Below are 18,603 nucleotides of genomic sequence, written 5' to 3'. Positions count from 1 at the left end.
TAATTTTTAATCTTTTTTTAATATAAATTTACCCCTAATATGTTTTCAATATCAATATCAATTTTCAATCCTAAAAATAATTGTAAAATCTAAGGTTTTCAACCTCCCAGAATAATAGCTTACTAATAAAAAGGAACTCAATAATCAAATTAGATTCTTATTTACCTATTGTGTGCATAAATGCTTTGTCTTAATATTGTATAATTACTTAATAAAATAAGCTATACTATAGATAATATTAGTAACTATCTTCTACGTATAGTAAGTTATAAACATCTATGCATAATGATTATTAATACATATATATAACTAAAGAGGAAATACAACTTGTACTAGACGTAACTACTGAGAAACTTTCTTTAAAGATCAAATACTAACCTAAAATAAACGTAAGCTTACATTTACTTATGATTTTAAGTAATATATTCAAGTATATTAAAAATTAGTTCTCTTAAATAAACAATTTCTGTCAAACAATAGTTTGAGTCCAGTAGTTTCCTTGCAAATGAATAGCTTTGAGCTGCTATTAACTACACGAAAGAAAGGTTAGAATTACATTGAAAAAATACAGCATCCACTACACTTATACTACTTCCTTAACAACTGAAATACAAGTTAAAATTATTTCGAACCTTACGCAAACATTATAATGAGAAACTCCAGGGATAAATATGACAAATAATACACCTGTAGAAAGAAACACTGCATATAGTTTTATTACCTTGTTGATACCTTACCTTTCGGATTTAAGTTACTTTAATCAAGTACTTAACGATTAAATAAATATACTTTCTTACACTAGTACCCACCAGTTAATAAGAAAATACGCCACACAACCTGATTGTAGAAACGGAGGAGATGAATGTAAGATTTTCCATGCCTTGGAGCTAGACACTTACCTTTGAAGTGTGTGTCCGCAAACTAGATTCTGTAGCAAATCCTTTGCCGCAAATATTGCAATGGAAGGGGCGATTTTTGGCTCTTTCCACCTGGGCATCGTGGTTTCGAAGATGTTGTTGTAGATTTGACAATTGAATAAAAGCTCTCCCGCAGTCCGGCAGATGACACTTGTACGGCCGCTCTCCTAGAAAGACAAGAGAAGATAATTATTTTAATAATGCCATAAAAGTAAGTCCATAAACAAATAAAAAAATAAATACACGTAATTAGAGACAGGACGTTGATATCAGAATTACTTCAAATTAATACGTAATAAACATTTATTGTAAAGAACATTTTCACGAATACCATATACGCAATAAGCAAATACAGTAATAGTATTTTTGTCTTCCGCATGTTATGTAATTACTTACTAAGATAAATACAACTATTAAATAGCATGTGGAAATTTTTCGCATTAATATCTAACAGTTATAAAAAGCTTAAAATTATGTTGTTCCGAACCGTAATACTTATCATTCTTACATACTATAATGCCTGACATTCAACTAAATGCAAATCTCGTACACTTATCAACACTTCAGCAATCGCAATTTATACCGACAACAAAACGGAAATAATCCCGGAAACAGTTCATTGTAAATTTCTGTTTACTTATAGACATCAAAAAGATAGCATAACCTGAAGAAGCCTGACTGCACCACACTACTTAGATGCCTGCGTAATGCATAGAACAAAAAGTATAGCTATCATTGAACTATCCCAATACTTTACATACATACAATGAAAGAACATAATTTTTGATTCCAGGAACTATTTGTAGAAAAATGAAAACTTACATCTTTCACATCACTAATATAGTAAGTTATTGAGATAATAATCAAAGATAGTTTGACAAAACGGAATCTTGCAAAACTAACAATGTCATTTTGTTGTTGAAATCTTTTAGTTTATCGTCCCATGATTATGCCCTTTAGGCTAAAGAGATGTTTTAGGATGATTAAGTGAACGATGAAAGATTTGGTGAAATGAGAGTGTGGGATGAAACAGGAGTACGTAAGAAAACCTACGAATACGATGTTGTCCACCACAAACTTATTTGGCCGGAGATCGAACCAGGTAGGTGCTCGCAAAGTACTCTACCACTGACCCACCGTGATCCCCCATTTTGCTGTTGCTTTTTTCAGTTCCCTTTTTATCTATCATAGTAGAATCGACAAAACTATCTGCTTGTCTTCTTGACCTCAGCGCAAGATGCGGACAGATGAATGAACATCTGCTGCTACTCTTCTGACCTCTAGTAGCTGTATAATGCTGAACTATATTCGTTCTTTGTCCCTCTATCTCATTGTATTCTCCACTACTATCCTATACATGCATGTTCCCTGTATAATTCGTCCCCCCTTTCTTTCTTTTTTTTCTTTTTTTCTCTTTTTTTTTTAGCTAGCCGTTCATTACCGTCGGTACAGTGAATGAAGAGCAGTGAATGTTATAAACATGTCTCGATTACTCTGACAAGTCACATTTCTGAAATTTGTTTTAAACCTATACATTTATCCAGCATACGTAGGTCCCATTATTACCATATTAGTCGAGAACTCTAAGTAACACGTGTAACGTAATAACAACGAGTTTACCCGTTATTTCATACCCACTGAGAAACAAGAGAAATTGAAATAATAAAAGACCAGCATAAGTAACCAAATGGTGTTCTTCAGGAAATGAAATCCATTTGAACCAATTCCTGATTTGTTCTCTGTCTCTCAGTCGAATACCATATTAATTTTTGCGATGCTTTGGGTCATTGTTTTACCCACGTCTACCTTCCAAAATGGTTGATTTTAAGAACAGCAACTACTTTTATGTTTGTTTAGATATGAACATTGATTAAGGAATTCATGTCATATGTGTCTGTTTTAATTAATGGTGCTAGTTATCCCTGTATAGCATTTAAATTTCCTAAGTACAAAATGGTACTTCAAAATTCAAGTACAGAAATTTATTAAAGGAGACAAGAAATCTTATTTCTCGTCTCGAGAGTAATATCTACTTCAGTGATACGGAATCTTTATCGGAAAACATCGTATGAATAAAAGAACAGCCACCAGTAATGAAGCTTAACTTTTCTTCTTTCTCTTTGGTTTCTTTGTGGTTTTTGATTACAGATTTTTAAATATTGAGTGAGTGACACTGACCACGCTAATCTGACTGGTGATTACACGTCACTCACCTAAATGCCATCTGTCTAGCCAGGATGTAACAACAAGAAGTTTTTTGTTTTAGTTTCAAAATATTAAAACTGAAAAATTATTTACCTCTTTCCTACGTGTGTCATGAGTCAGTTTAAATGTAAAATATTGCAAATAAATTATATATATATATAATGAATCAAACTTTTCATTGAATTAATAACTTCGTCTATTAAGGATTTGTGTAGGTAAGTTGTGAGCTACCTTTAAGAACTCAGAACTCTGAGTGATCAATTTGTTTACAGTATATTTACACTATTCAGAATATACAGTCTATTTACTCTCGGATGGCATTTTTAAATGAGGCTGTACATATAAAAGTCAGTACTGAGTGCTGTCAATGAAGAAATATAAATTTAACATATTAATATTTTCAACTCGTTATACTAAGTCGGTAAGTGTAAAGCTGCACGATTGCTGATATTAAACAGTTTGCATAGATCATAGTGGCCATTATTGTGTTTCCTTTTTTAAAACTTTTTTTCAAGAAGAAATAAAATTACAATTTTATAAACTGAAAATTACAATTTCATATCTTTCGGCACGCAGTTCCATACATATGAATCCTCCAATAAGCGAAATAGCTAGTGGTAACTCAAAGGACACTTCATAGAAAACGACGTGATTAATCGAGCTAAATTATCTGCCATGATTTGTAGCACGTGATCTATGTTTTGAAATTGCAATTATCGAGAGTAACAGCCGTTATTAAGTGTTGGTAAATTGCCACAATAAAACACATTCTCCACACTAACTGTAAAGGTAGTCGGGAAATTCAGATCTCATGACATCAGCACTTTCGACTCGGTTCTGGCTAGTCAATTCAAAGCAACTATAATTGTCAATAATTACGTATTTATATTGCAACATGATATTTTGAGTGAGGAGAGAAAATAAAATTGGTTTGTGGTCGAATAGATTACTGGTGTATGCAGGAAGTGTGCTGTTCTTACGTAAGAGGGCATTCATAGATAAACAATATGTTTCATATTTGAGTTTTCTCAAAATTCAATGGTCTTATTCTTACCCTTCTCACTCCTTTCCGCGAACAGATGTAGACAAAATACAGACAAAGATAAATAGATAAAAAAATGAGCAGGTACAGTATTAATACCGTAATTAACCTCCTTTGTTGTCTGTAGGATAATGTATAACTTCAACTCAGGTGTACCAATTTTGATCATTCCTTTTTAGTCTCAATGAATATACTTTCCCGCTCATTGCATATAAACCCTAAATTTTATCAGTATCTGGTGACAATCTTTGCTAACACCACCTTAACTGATGATAGATAATAAATACCGTGTGTATGTCACATATAATTCCGTAATGCATAGCTCGATTTGAAAATATGTAATTTTCATACCATATATAATTAACCGATATCATAAAAGTGCTAAAAGTCATAAAATAGTTCATTACTACGTATTATCTACATAAATATTTGAAGTTTGTGCTAAGCCAAACAAATTAATGTCTCAAAATTACCATCAAAACTAATTTTATATTAGGCATTCAGTTGTTTGGCTGGGCAATTTTTATAAATAATAGTAAAATAATTCATAATCCACTTGGGAAGCTAAGCCATTACATATTTAACCTGAAAGGAATACAATATGCCTTTCGAAACAACTTTTTAAATCCATGAAATAAACTAAATCTAAGAAATACTCGTCAAATCTCAAACTGCTTGTATAATCTAAGGGTCGAATCCAAAGGTAGATATAATCCAAGTATATCATATGTTAAATTATGGATCCGGCACCATACTTTCTATTTACATTATTTAGTTTTCTTATGTTTGAATCATATGATACGCAACGGTTTGGTCGACTTGAAGGAAAGCAAGTAATCTGAATCCTACAACACAATTTTAATAAGAACGCTATAGACAAGGGTACTGCCAACACTCACTGGTTTTGCCACTTCTCACCGAGGAACAATCACCGCATAGAACCGAATTCATAAGAACAAGTGAGGCTTCACCTTTCATATACAACTTCCTTTCTTTCTTCTCTCTCTCTCACACGTTTAGACCTGTGGTAGAGTTAGTCTTCTCTCATTTTAAAACACGTCTCTTTGCTAGTGAACTATTTCATCTTTAGCATTTGAAATAATAGTGGGACACAAGGTTTGGAATTGTTACGAAAGGAAGGGTAAAAAAACACTAGTATGGTTCTAAGAATAAAAACAAAGAAAATTACACGTATTGCTACAAAACACTTAATATTTGCACATGAATGAAAACCAGACCACATCTCAAGTTTCTTTCCTACTGTTCCCAATAACACTGGACACATTCGAAAAATAACCGTAGAATTTTAATTTCTAAGAAAGTATTCATGTTTCAACTACTGTTGTAGATTCTGAAGATAGACTGAAGTCTAAGAATGCACTGTTTTCTATTTATGTTCAAAATCTGTAGCTATGCAAGTAACACATAGTAGTTCTAAATGAGCTTACAACAGTTTTTATGATTAAAGCGAAAGAATGACTAGATGTATTAAATACAATTCTGGAAACAGATAAAAATAAAATATTTGCCATATACGATACATTATACAATAAGCGGGTAACGACGTCTAAAATTCGTATCGTTTAATATGAGTTTTATACAAGATGTAATATCCGATTACTCTATCACCTATGTTATCACAAGACGACATTTGTTTTCAAGAAGTATTTTACTTTCAGTTAACATGCAAGATTTCATTTTAAGATGTGTATTGAAATTTCTATAAACTTTAATTATTTCATTGCATACATGTAGCCTATAATTATTTTAAAACGAACTATTTTGATAATTTTGGTTACTTGTATCATCTATTCTGACATCACGAAACTTGTGTACATAATTGTGTGAACTGTGAATAAAGGATTAACAATTTCTTACTGTATTGTGGTTTCATTGACACTTAAAAAGCACGTAATTTTTTTAATGGCTTGTCTTACCTACACATATTTAAAAAATATATTTCATGAAGTTTTAGCTAATAACAAAAGCAAAACTTTGTGACCAACTGTTTGAAAAGAAAGGAAAACTTTTACATACAAACAACTTTTACTTTTCTGATATAATTCCATCAGTGTAGCAACTTAATCGATGAAGTATCAAAATGTACGGAAGAAGAAATGTCAGACTATAACAGATAATAAATTCTTGAAACAAGAATGTGGAAAAGAACTTTTCTCCATCCCACACACTTGTTTTGTGAATCAATAGCTTAATAGTACTTACATTTGTCAACTTATTCTCAAGTCATTTGTACATATCTAGTGATAGAACATGTCACCAAGTTTGTACCCCGTAACCCAGAAAACCCAAAGAAAGTCAGACCTATGATCCATCAGACCTGTTGACCTTGACAGAGCCGTGACCGGAAGTGGCAAAACATCGCCATACACATGAGGAGCATGTACGAGGCTACTAATGTAATTCTAAAGAACATTCTCATCTCCTCTTCTCTTCTCTCCTCTCCTCTCTCTCTCTCTCTCTCTATCTGTCTGTCTTCTCACTAAATATATAATTTTCTTTCTTGCTTGTTGTTTACTCTGTGTATATCAAAGCATTGCACTGAAAGAAAACTACAAGGTTTATCAGAGATAAACGCCTGAAATCATGGAAAATAAGCCAAAGTTTGTTTCTTATGAGAGATCACAAAAGTTTAATTGAGGAAATCTAAAACTTGTCGTTCAGAGCACAAAAGATGCCGCTGAGCCTAAACAGTGTTTTGTAAATATTTTTATATAGGCTATATTAAAAAAAAAACTGTATTATTTTCCAGCATGGAATGACGAATAAACATGAAATTATATTTGGAATATGCAAGCGAGATATGTATCTTCAATAAGAAATATCACACAAACAAATGAATGTTCGAGCTCAAGTAGTGGACATCATTACTCAACTATAAAATTTTGCAGTAATGCTGCAGAGCTGATATTAAGCTGATTCCCGGTTGACGGGTCTGTCCGGATCAAACCATGTCTGTGAAGTAAAGACGCAGACCTGAATGTTCTGGACAAAAGCTGTGACCTATGATCCGTTCCATCATTGTCACACACAAGACACACACACACACACACACACACACACACACACACACACACACACACACACACACACACACACACACACACACACACACACACACACGGAAAGTTAGGATGCGCTCTCACTGGCAAGCAGAATCGAACCAGACCAACGAAAATATATTACTCAGTTAAACCCCTTTTGAGCAATTGGCAGACAGCGTCGCGCACTGTCCGTTTATCCTGACATGCTTGCGTATTGAACAATCACATCTCACACACTCTTAATTCGTGGCGCTAACCGTCCGTATTGCGGGAACTATGACATTCCACTGAGTATTTGGCACATTCTTGTAGAATATTGAGAGTACTTACGACCGCTTAGGAATATCTAAAAATCTTTGTCGCATTCTGGAGGATAATGTGGTCTTTAGTGACCGCATTCTCAGTTTTGTTCGTTAAATTGAGATACATAACACATACTATTGTTTTCTTATTAGATTTTTCATGTTGTATTATTAATATTGATCTTAATAGAATTATTTTCTTGCTGTGTATTTTGTTTCTTGTTCTTTTAGACTTTTTACGACTTCTGGTTTAATTCTTATATTTTTTTCTGTTTTAATGGCTAATTTTCTCAGCAATTTGATTTGAACTACACTTTTTTTAATAATGTTTTATTTTGAATTTCTAATACGCAATTTGTGTCGGCCATTGGACTTATCACGATGAAGGCAAATAGTCTCGCTGTTGATGCTTCCATTAAATCATGTATGCATTTTCGCCAACTATTTTTACTTACACTGGAAAGTTCCTTCTTTGTAAAATGCAAGCTTGGAGAAATTTTACTTACTTTTTCTGCATTTTAGAGAACAACATGCGTACTATAATCAGAAAAAAGGGAAAATATTAAAACTGTTGGACTGATATAAGAATATATGCCACCTGAAAATACTTGCGAACCAAAAATAAACTAAATGCTGTTTCATAACATACACAAAAACCAAACTGAATAGAAAATTCGATATACTAAAAACGCGTTCATCAAGCAGTAAAAAGTAAACTTCATTACCGAAAAACATCACCACCTCACTTTCAACATTTCTGCCTTTTTGGTCCTTCTTTATTTCCACACGTACTTAAAACTTTCAGGAGCCAATCCCCCTTAATTTACGGAACATTTCGTACAATTTTATGCGCAGTTTCGCCCGAGAAAGATTATTATTGTATTGCAACAGGCAATTCTCTCATGCGACGAGATGAGGGCCACCCTTCCTTGCCCCTATGCTCCTCATTCCTGGTTTAGACTCGTCTGCAAAAATAATGGTAATGAAAGCAACTGTATAAAACGCTATAACATCTGTTGAAATACCTTCAAAAGACTTTTTTTCTGCATCCTTTCTCCCTCTTAGAAATATGAGAACGAGAAAATGAGAAGAGACAGTATCTCAATGACTTGAGGTATTCTGGTGCATCCAAGTAACTTTCCAAATGTCATATTTAGAGAAAACATTTCATAATTATTTTAAAGAAAATATGCTATTACATGAACTCCACCTCCACAATAACATTTCAATTTCAATTATAACACCAAATTTATTATATTATTATCATTATCACTAATATTTTAATTTAATAAAGAATAACTAATATCATATTATTCTATATACGTAAATCACTCATGAACACAGACATAAAAAAACATTTTTTCCTTCAGCGATCCCTTTATTTGCACGAATTCAACAAATTTTCTTAATACTTGGGGTAATGCAATACTAAGTAAGTCACATTTACATTACTATTTTTACTCTGAAAATAATTAAATGAATGAAACTGATTAAAACACGTGATCTAATATACAATATTTCAAATTATACAATAACACGTAACTTCTTTCGATACTCAAGAAAGTATTTCACTATCCCATGTAAAAAGCAGAAAGTAAGAACAAATGTAATTTCTAAATTTGGTCAAAAAATATTTACAAAGACTAGATCTAAAACTAGCAGTAATATTCAGGGAGGGGGCAGGAGTTATATAAATCATTATTATTATTATTATTATTATTATTATTATTATTATTATTATTATTATTATTATTATTATTATTATAATTATTATTATTATTATTATTATTATTATTATTATTATTATTATTATTATTATTATTATTATTATATATTTCGACAAAACAGATATAGTCATGCTAATTTAACAGAAACATACAATAACATTCAATTTGTTCTTTCTAGTAGTAGGTGCAAAATCTTAGTGGCACAATAAATAGATTATAGAAATAGAAAAGGCATAATGAAATCTCTAGAAATATAAATAAAATTGAGCATACTTATTGTGGATTATGTTACCAGAATTTTCTAAAATCACTTTTACATTAAAAGTGTACATTATTATTATTATTATTATTATTATTATTATTATATTATTATTATTATTATTATTATTATTATTATTATTATTATTATTATTATTATTAGAGTTTGTGTACGATATTAATAGTCTATAAATATTGTAACATCAACCTTCGAGAGAAACATACAAAAGCGTGAAATTAATTAAGCTACAATTAAAAGCATGTGTGTAATATTAATTATAAAAACAGCCGAAACGGATAGGCAAATAGATATGTTTAACAAACATATTCAGGTTTTAAAAAATGAATAAGTAGACTATATATTGCAAACTACCTCAAGTTACATTCAAAATTTCATCACTGAACCGAATTTCAGAAAATCATCACAAAATTATGACGTTTACATAAAAATCAGTTTATATTAGATTTTTCTCTCTCGGTCTATTTACCTAACATTATCTTTTTAGTTTTTCCTTTCTTTTTTATTCTTTTTCTCTCTGGGGAGTGACAACTTTTCTGTCGGTGCTGTCAGGCTGTATCTCTTTGTCTCTGTCGTATCAGCACCAGCATCAGTGTCGCCCTCTGACTCTTCATTTGGATGAGTGACAGTCAACGCTGACAGCCTCATCGTTTCTTTAACAGCTACCACCACTGATATTGACGAGCATGACTGACTGAAGCGACGCCCCGTCAAGAAGGGGAAAATAATAACACAAGAAGAAAGATATCATTTCCTTTTTTATAAAATATTTTCAAATGTATTTCAAACATGCTCCTCTGTAGTGAGGACAAAACATTTAGGAATGGAAACAACGTACTCCAGAAAAATGTTAGTAAAAATGTCTTCGAAATATGAGTATATTGTGAAAATAAGATTCCATTTGTACTGAGTTTCTCGAATAACTGTACAACATGTTTTTAAAGTAATTTTAAAATACTCACTTGAAGACAATTTTAAATGTAAGATGTATTTTAACCGTTGAGAATTCTGATGAAATAAACATATTCGTATTCATGAATATTGCAATAAGTAGGTTATAAATGGTCTGATATGAAGGGTCTAATGTTCAATGTAATATCATGTAAGTTCAGCATTGCACTCATAGTTTTTTTTTTTTTTTAGTTTCTATCATTCTCCTTTCTGTCTGTCTTCATCAGGGTTGGAAAAAATAGTTTTATTTGAAAAAGAACAAAACATGTGTTTAAAACATTAAAAAGATATTCAAAATGTTTTAAACATGTTTTAAAACACATATAATAAAAAACATGTTTTAAACATTTTGAACAGTTTAAACCACGATTTTAAACATATATCAAAATCATGCAATAACTTGTTTGTTAAGACTTTTTGCTCTTTACTTGCAACCGACCTTTTCATTTATTTTAACCTGGTTAAGACCACTGTGTTGGGTACAAAATGTTTCAGTATAGATTAGTAATTCTCAACTTATTTCATATCACGAACTCTTTTTATTACACCCTCTAGCTAGTGATTCTCATAAGTATTTTCTTGGTTGTAATAAGCTTTCTAGGTAGATTTTAAAATCTATGAAGAAGATTTCATACAATCTATCAATATTCAGGGTGAAACAATAGTCCTCACCATCCTTGTGTGTTGAGAATGCGTTGAGGGAGAACGATGAAACTTTTAAGTGGTCTGACACATCAGATGGTGCTATCAAGCATCTTGGTTGACATCTTTGATTGGCATTCAAAATTTCAAATGCAAATGGAGTCATATTACATGCTTTAAGGCTAGAACTTTATTAGAAATACGCTTGTGCGGTTATTTTAGCCTTAAAACAAGTCATTTCGGAGTTATTGTATCTGAAAGATTCCTAACTATGCTCTTTGGGGCTAAGATTGCGTTTCATGGAGGCGGGTGGGATTTTAGTTGCAAAAATTTGATTACTATTTCAGAACACTCATGCTAATAAAATTATCTTAAAATAATAAATTTTCGAAAAGTAATGTTTGAAGCACACTTCATGTTGTGCTAACTTTAGAATATTTTCTGCAAGCCTATGTAATTTTTTTAAGTCAATAATTCAGTGAAGAAAAGTAATATTTGGGACGTTCAGAGCACAATGGATCCAAGTCCATTTTCAATAAGGTCCAGGTCAATAAGGCAAAAAAAAAAATATATATATATATTTCCAAACGTAATATCTTCGCAGTCAAGAGTCCAAAATAAATATAACTAAAACCACGTGAAAGGACGTGGAATAGTTTCATATGGCAGCCACTAGACAGGGGCGTCAGTGGGGCAGGAGGGCGGCCGCCCCACCCCACCCTGAATGTCAGATTTTGGGAGCAGTAAGGCAGTTTTAGAAACATTTCGATAACCCAGGTCCAACAGAACAAGTTTGAGGTCCTTACACCGACTGAATACGGAGGAAATACAGATGATCAAAACTGGAAAGTTGTTCCAAATGATATACTTTTTTCTTTCCGTAAAACTCATGTTCGTTTCCAAGTTGTACGGAAACTGACAAGGTACATTCGCGAAGTATCCCCTCGGGATTCGAGTAAAATTGATTCAAATGCAAAGTTCTCTGTTGCCCAATCTGTATTGTGCTAATTTAAGCAGCCCATACCGGTCATTTGCATATTTATGGGCCTTCATATATCCGGAATTCAATCATATACTACTATAACACTCAGACACAAAATTGCTTTTGGTTTCTTTAATGTCGCTTGGACATTAATGTGGGCATGTTCAAAATTAATTGAATCAAGTACTGCTTCTCTGACATATGATACCCTCCTTGGCTGTCATCTTGGGATTCAACTTTCGGTTTTTCAAATGGCAATAGATGCAAGTGAAAGGCCTACATCAAATTAAACTTTTCTCGGAAATTCATTGGTGTAGTGAGTTTTACCGTAGCATGTTCCATTAAATGTTAGGCACTTTACGAATATTGAACCAAATAGAAAGTTGTGCAGGCCCCGTGTGCATATGTAATCTTTTACGTAATCGTTGATGAAATATTCTCTGAATATATATACATGCAGACACACAGATGTCAATACGGAAATGGTAGGTCTTCACCCAAATCTGGTCGTATCTGGATTTACATTAGGCATTTTGACTATAATACAATACTTTCTTTTTATAGTATAACATGGAAGTTACAACAGTCACTCACAGAAATGTAATAAGATTATGACATCTATGTTGTAAGGAGTTTTCCAATTAGAAATTGTTTTGATCTGTCATCAAAAACGTAAGCCAGAAGTCGTAAAAAGACTCCAGTCTTTACAAAACTGATATTAATCTGCACTGTCTATTCGCGAAGTGCCTGGAAGGATTCAACATATAATACCTTCCAAACGGTACAAGCTACGGTAAAATATACACCAGTGAATTTCCGAGAAAATTGTAAATGAATTGTATGTACCACTTGCACCTATTTCCATTTGAAAAACCGGAAGTTAAATCCAAGATGGCGGCCGGGGTGGGTAACATGTGTCAGAAGCAGTACTTGATCTAATTTCTTTTGCATATGCCTACATTCATGTCCAGTGACATTTAAAGAAACTAAAAGCAATTTTGTGTCCGAGCGTTATAATAGTGTATAATTACGTGAATTCCAGATATATGAAGGCCCATAAATATGAAAATTACCGCTATGGGCAACCAAATTTAGTACAATACACATTAGGCAGCGGAGAACTTTGCATTTGGATCAATTTTACACGAATCCCTAGGGTAGGGTGACCAGATTACTGACTTGAAAAAAGAAGACGTTTGTCTAAACTAACTTGGACCGAAATAATCTATACTCATAATAATTACCGTAATATCTTTATTGTGGACTTAGGGTGTCGCCTACGATCGTTTCAAGTTAATGAGATGGTTGTAAGACAAATAAGCAATATCACAAACTATTATACGCTGAAAGGGTTAAGAATTTATAATGTAAGCAGACATTTTGAGAGCTTTAAGAAATATTTATACATTTTATATTATTTTCTTAAATCTGGCATTATGAACAAAAATCATTGTTTGAACGGTAAGGATGTGTACAAAACTTTATTGACATAGAAAATATGGTATACTATATTACTGTAATAAACTTAAAACGCTACACTGATTCACTAATGATGTATTTTTTTCATACAAATTACTCATGTTTAATTGGATTTGCTTTCATTTTCAGCTGTATCATATTTCTTTGATGCACCTAGCTCTAATAACAATTGTTTATGTTTCAAAAGCAAATCATAAAATTCACAATATGAATATTCCTTAAAATTATACTCCACACATGCAATACTTTAAATTATTTCTATGAATAAAGTACTTCTTTCCTTTGTCTACTGATTATTATTAAAGGAAAACACTCTTTCAACGCTAGCATTATGATTAACCAATGAGAAAAAAATCAGCAATTTTCAGTAACTCTGAGAAACGTTCTTCATTTCTTAATTCAGAAGAGTATTTAACCCAAATATTGCTAGATGATTCCATCCCATCTCGCCTAATCCCACATCGCCTAACGATTTATCAGCCACTGATGTCTCCAAGATAAGAATATCAGCCATTTTAGGCGAGATGAGAATTCCCATCTTGCCTAAAATGGCGGTAAGATGCAAGGAGGGAATTTCTGCACTAAAGAGGGAATTTCTCTACTACATTTTTACCAGATATTTCGATCAATGTTGGCAATTCCTGTCAACTATAATATAAATATATAATAAGTACTACACAACAAGAAAGCACAAGAGGAAGGCGATTTACTGAATTTAGTTCACTTTTGGTTTGTTTTGGAAATACTGGAAAGTGATTGACAGACAGGAGCTACTCAGGAACAGAGTTGAAATATACAAGGTGTTTCAAAACATCACCACAACGTTTGGGAGCTAATCCCTGACACCAAAATAAGAGAAAAAGTATAGACTAATCTGGGTGAACAAACGCTTCCTTTCGGCGCTATGGCCAGTCGAAAATCTGTCGGAAAAATAAATAAATAAATAACAAAAAACAGTCATAACTCGAGAATCGAAGTCAGGGGAAAGAGAATATCTATTACTTTTAACCGTAACTTCCATTAATGCACAACTCGACGTGGTACAGGGGTGGCGCAAGAAGTCACCCCAAAGAATTCCTTGGATATTTTATCAAACGTTGACTAAGACAAATTAACTACTAAGTACGATACTTCAACAAACAAAAAGTCTTAGAACGTGGCCCAAGTTACAAGATCATCGTTAGAATTCGAGAAAGGAAAGATACGTACCGTATATTCCATTGAACTGCTTTGTCTCAGTACAGAATTGGCTATTGAGGAAGAACTGAGACTAATGAAGACAGACAGATCACTCATGGCTAGGAGAATAGCGTACGCGACTTTGTCATAGGAAACCCGGCGGAAGCGCAAGAGGTTCGGATCTCACATTAATCCGTAGCTCCATGTCTTATAAAATACTGAAGGGATGGTAAACTCAAATCCTCTCCAATAATAGAAACAAAGAATAGATGGAAGCTAATTATTGGGAAATAATTCGTGAAATGAGAATGTAGCAGAAAACGCGAAAAAACAAACAAACAGGATAATCCCGAGAAAACTTGCGGGTACAAGTTTATCCAGTACGAACTTTTATAGTCTGGGATCGAACGAGGTCCACCCCGCACGGAAGTAAGCACTTTATCACTAAGACACTGTGCCCCTACTTTGGAGGAAGCACTACGATTCTGACAGATGTATTGGTCCAGTAAATATTGTGTGAATAAACCAATATACAAAAAGTACAAACGATCAAAATATGAAATTCGTTCGGAAATGGTAAGTACGTTTTTCTAAGTCAGTTATTTTTAACTGGTTACCCGTGTCTCTTAGGGATTGCGGGAGGGACGGTGACTCAGTGGTAAATAGTTTGCCTCTGGTACGTGGTGTCCCTAGTTTGATTCCCAACCAAGTAACTTGGGTACATCATCGCAATATCGTGTCTGAGGATTTTCTCGGATTCTCCAATTTCCTTCCACATTCTCATTCCGCTGCGTCTACCATCGTCATTCACTTGCCTTAATCATTGTCTCCCTTAGCCTAAAGAGTATAATCGTGGATCGTTAAACTAAAAGACAGTGCTTGACAAATGCTAAGAAACAATGCCATTTTTAGGAATGATTCAGACTAAACATTGAGGGAAGAAATGAAACGCAGTACATATGAAGTAGAGACAGTGTGTAATCATTTTAATTTAAAATGGCACAGATTGCGGCACATGATTCAGAAGAATCTCTCTGTAATACCGCTGAGATGTCAAAGATACAGTGGGTTCTGCCATTGTGCATAATGCCTGCCCACACCATCACGCCTTGACCGTAGCGATCACGTTCGTGAACATTCTGGTGTGCATAACGTCTTTTCCGCTCTCTTCAGAGGAACTGGTGGCCACAATCACTTGTCACAACGAAAAGGGATTCATCGGAGAACATCACTCTGGACCATTGTTGCTGATCCAAACCAACGTGTTCCTGACACCACTGTAATCATTCGCGACGATGGCGTGGTTGAAGTCGGATGCATTTAACAGGCTTCCGTGCAAACAAACTAAACTGATTTAAGTGCAGCGAAATGGTTCTGGCAGATACATGTGCACCGGGAGCAGTTGCAAGGTCTGCAACTATCTGACGCGTAGTGCACTGTCCGTTCCTTTTCGCCACTAGGAGTACATATCGATCGTCTTGAGGTCTAGTCTTCCTTCGAAGACCACCGGTATGCTTTTCCATCGCATTTCCACCTTCATCGGCCTCTTTCAAACCCGAGATGACACTTTTTGACACTCTAATTGCTGTTGTCACAGTAGTGACAATTTGAACAGCTTACAGCCTTCCATCTGTACGTCCACGGTCGTACGCACTGAAATGCTGTCTTGAAGCCATTTTGCACTTTATTATTGGCCCACCACAATGAATTTCACAGAACTGATTTCCACCACTTATGGTGCTATTTACGTGAAACACCTCACTGCATGCATTTTTGACTGAATACAGAAATTTCGTGCACTGCTTTTTATACTGATAACAGGTCCTTCTCATCTGCATTGCATTTGAGTATATTAGTCGGCACCCGGGAATGGTACGTCGCAAAAATCAGTGGTTCCTTAGCAATTGTGAAGTGTATTTTATTTCATTTTCCAGGGGTTGCTTACAATTTGTCAATGAGTCACCGTTAAGATAGTTTTTTTACGTTGTATTATTTTTGCTATTATTTGTGAGGAAGAAGGAGTCTATGGAGCTCATAATTTTCGAAAGGCTGAGAACTACAGTTGTAGGTTGATTGTAAGAAATGCTAAAAGTACGAACTAAATTCGATTGTTGAGTCTTTAGCATTGTTAGTCGTATTATGGACAAGAAATAGTTCAGACAATTTTCTAGTGATGGAGGAACGGGGAAAATAATTCCACAATGACTGAGTAAAGAGATCCATAGCGAGGTTACAAAAAATATAGTGGCAGGATAGTGCATCGAAAAATAGCACAGGTTACTTCAATTCATATTTGATAAGGATTTGAATGAACACCCTTATTAGGATATTTCACATTACGATTAAATAGGCGTTTCAAGGTCATTTCTACATTGTCATTGCTTCATCGAGTCAGTAATTATTTCTTAACATATAAAATATTCAGTGAAAAGTATTTTAAATTCGGATGAAATTGATACAGGAACTCACTGAAAGATTCTTTACAGCGACGACGCCAGTTTTAATTAATTGGGTGGAGGTAAGTGGAGGGACAGAAAAAAAGTTGAGAAACAGCAAAGTTTTGTATGCGAAAAGGGTAATTTTATATTGCTTCACCTATATCTTAATACAATTTTGTTTGCGGGGGTAAAGCGTCGTCACTGGAGACGGACGCTCGTCTTTCTATTTTCTTCTGGTGTTGTCACTTATTCTTACCTTTTACATAATTCGGGGTATCACAAACGTACTGGGGCATGAAAAGTGGAAGGACACCGCGAACGAAAATGATATAACAATATTAAAGGAACTGATCAAAATCTCTCAAAATGTTTAATTTTGTGATAAATAGTACTGGAGCTCGGAGTTGTATTGAGCTAAAGCCACATAACTCTTTACGTTGAATTGGTGAAGATGTAAATTTCTTCCAGAACAAAATAGCTTACACAACAGAACTTAACAAAATAGCTTTACACGTACTTCCAGTTTATTAATTAGTTGGTTACTAGATTGAAATTTAATGTCTCTTTCAGCACCGAGGCTATAGCAGATTTCACCTAATCCTTTAAGTAGAATGCAAGCCACAACTCGATTTTTTTTTATCGTAGGCAAGTACCCACAATGAGGATTGAACCCACGCTTTCGAGCACAGGAAGCACATGCGTTAGTAAAGTTGACACGAAAGAGCACTATTTGTTAGTTGCATACTACCTAAGTATTGTCAGTACATTACCACTTACTGTAGGGTTTACTACTAACAAATTGCTGGGTAATTCTATTTGTTACAGGATGCCTTGAAGTGAAGCGAAATTGGTAATTTTATGTCTTATGGTCAAGCTCTTTGGGCTAAAAGAGATAAAGAATAATGAAGGCGAAAGATTGTGAGATAATTGGTGGAATGATAATGTAGGAGGAATGGAAAACCTTGAGAAAACCCATAAATACGATGTTATCTGCCATAATCTTATGCAGTCGGGATCGACCAAGGACCCCTCGTACCAGAAGTGAGCGGTCTACCGTTGACCAACTTGTCTCCTGCAGAGTGCCTATCTATATTTCAAGTCTGTGTTGTGGTGAGATCACCATCTGACTAGAAATATCGTGGATCATTAGTTCAGTTCGAAGTCCGACCTCTGGCTCATTTTGCAATATAACGTCTCTCTTCAGCACCGTGACTTTTTGAGACGCGAACTTAAAGTTTAATGTGGGATCTGTACCAAACGAGCTGCCACAGGGAATTGAAACCGAGTATTCTGCGTTAAGGATGCGTATGCTAACCACTTAGCCAGGAAAGAGTTCTCTGAACTCTGGCATTTCCGAGAAAGACAGAAGCAAAGTCTTGCAAAAACGAAGAGCAGATATA

General features: G+C 34.0%; 1 protein-coding gene across 16 annotated transcripts in view; it reads right to left on the bottom strand.

Moving 5' to 3' along the window:
- Positions 1 to 18,603, bottom strand: part of dati (zinc finger protein datilografo) — a 1,074,481-nt gene that overhangs the window by 222,327 nt on the left and 833,551 nt on the right. For all 16 annotated transcript variants that reach the window (XM_081740078.1, XM_081740077.1, XM_081740092.1 and 13 more), the window contains one exon: positions 900 to 1,084. In XM_081740078.1, coding sequence (XP_081596204.1) covers positions 900 to 1,084 — 185 coding nt within the window. The remainder of the gene's footprint in view (positions 1 to 899; positions 1,085 to 18,603) is intronic.

Source organism: Thermobia domestica, chromosome 15 (genome assembly GCF_964235325.1).
Source record: "Thermobia domestica chromosome 15, izTheDome1.hap1.1, whole genome shotgun sequence".
NCBI lineage: Eukaryota > Metazoa > Arthropoda > Insecta > Zygentoma > Lepismatidae > Thermobia > Thermobia domestica.
Note: the sequence above shows the minus strand (reverse complement) of the source record. Positions and strands in the feature narration are given on the sequence as shown.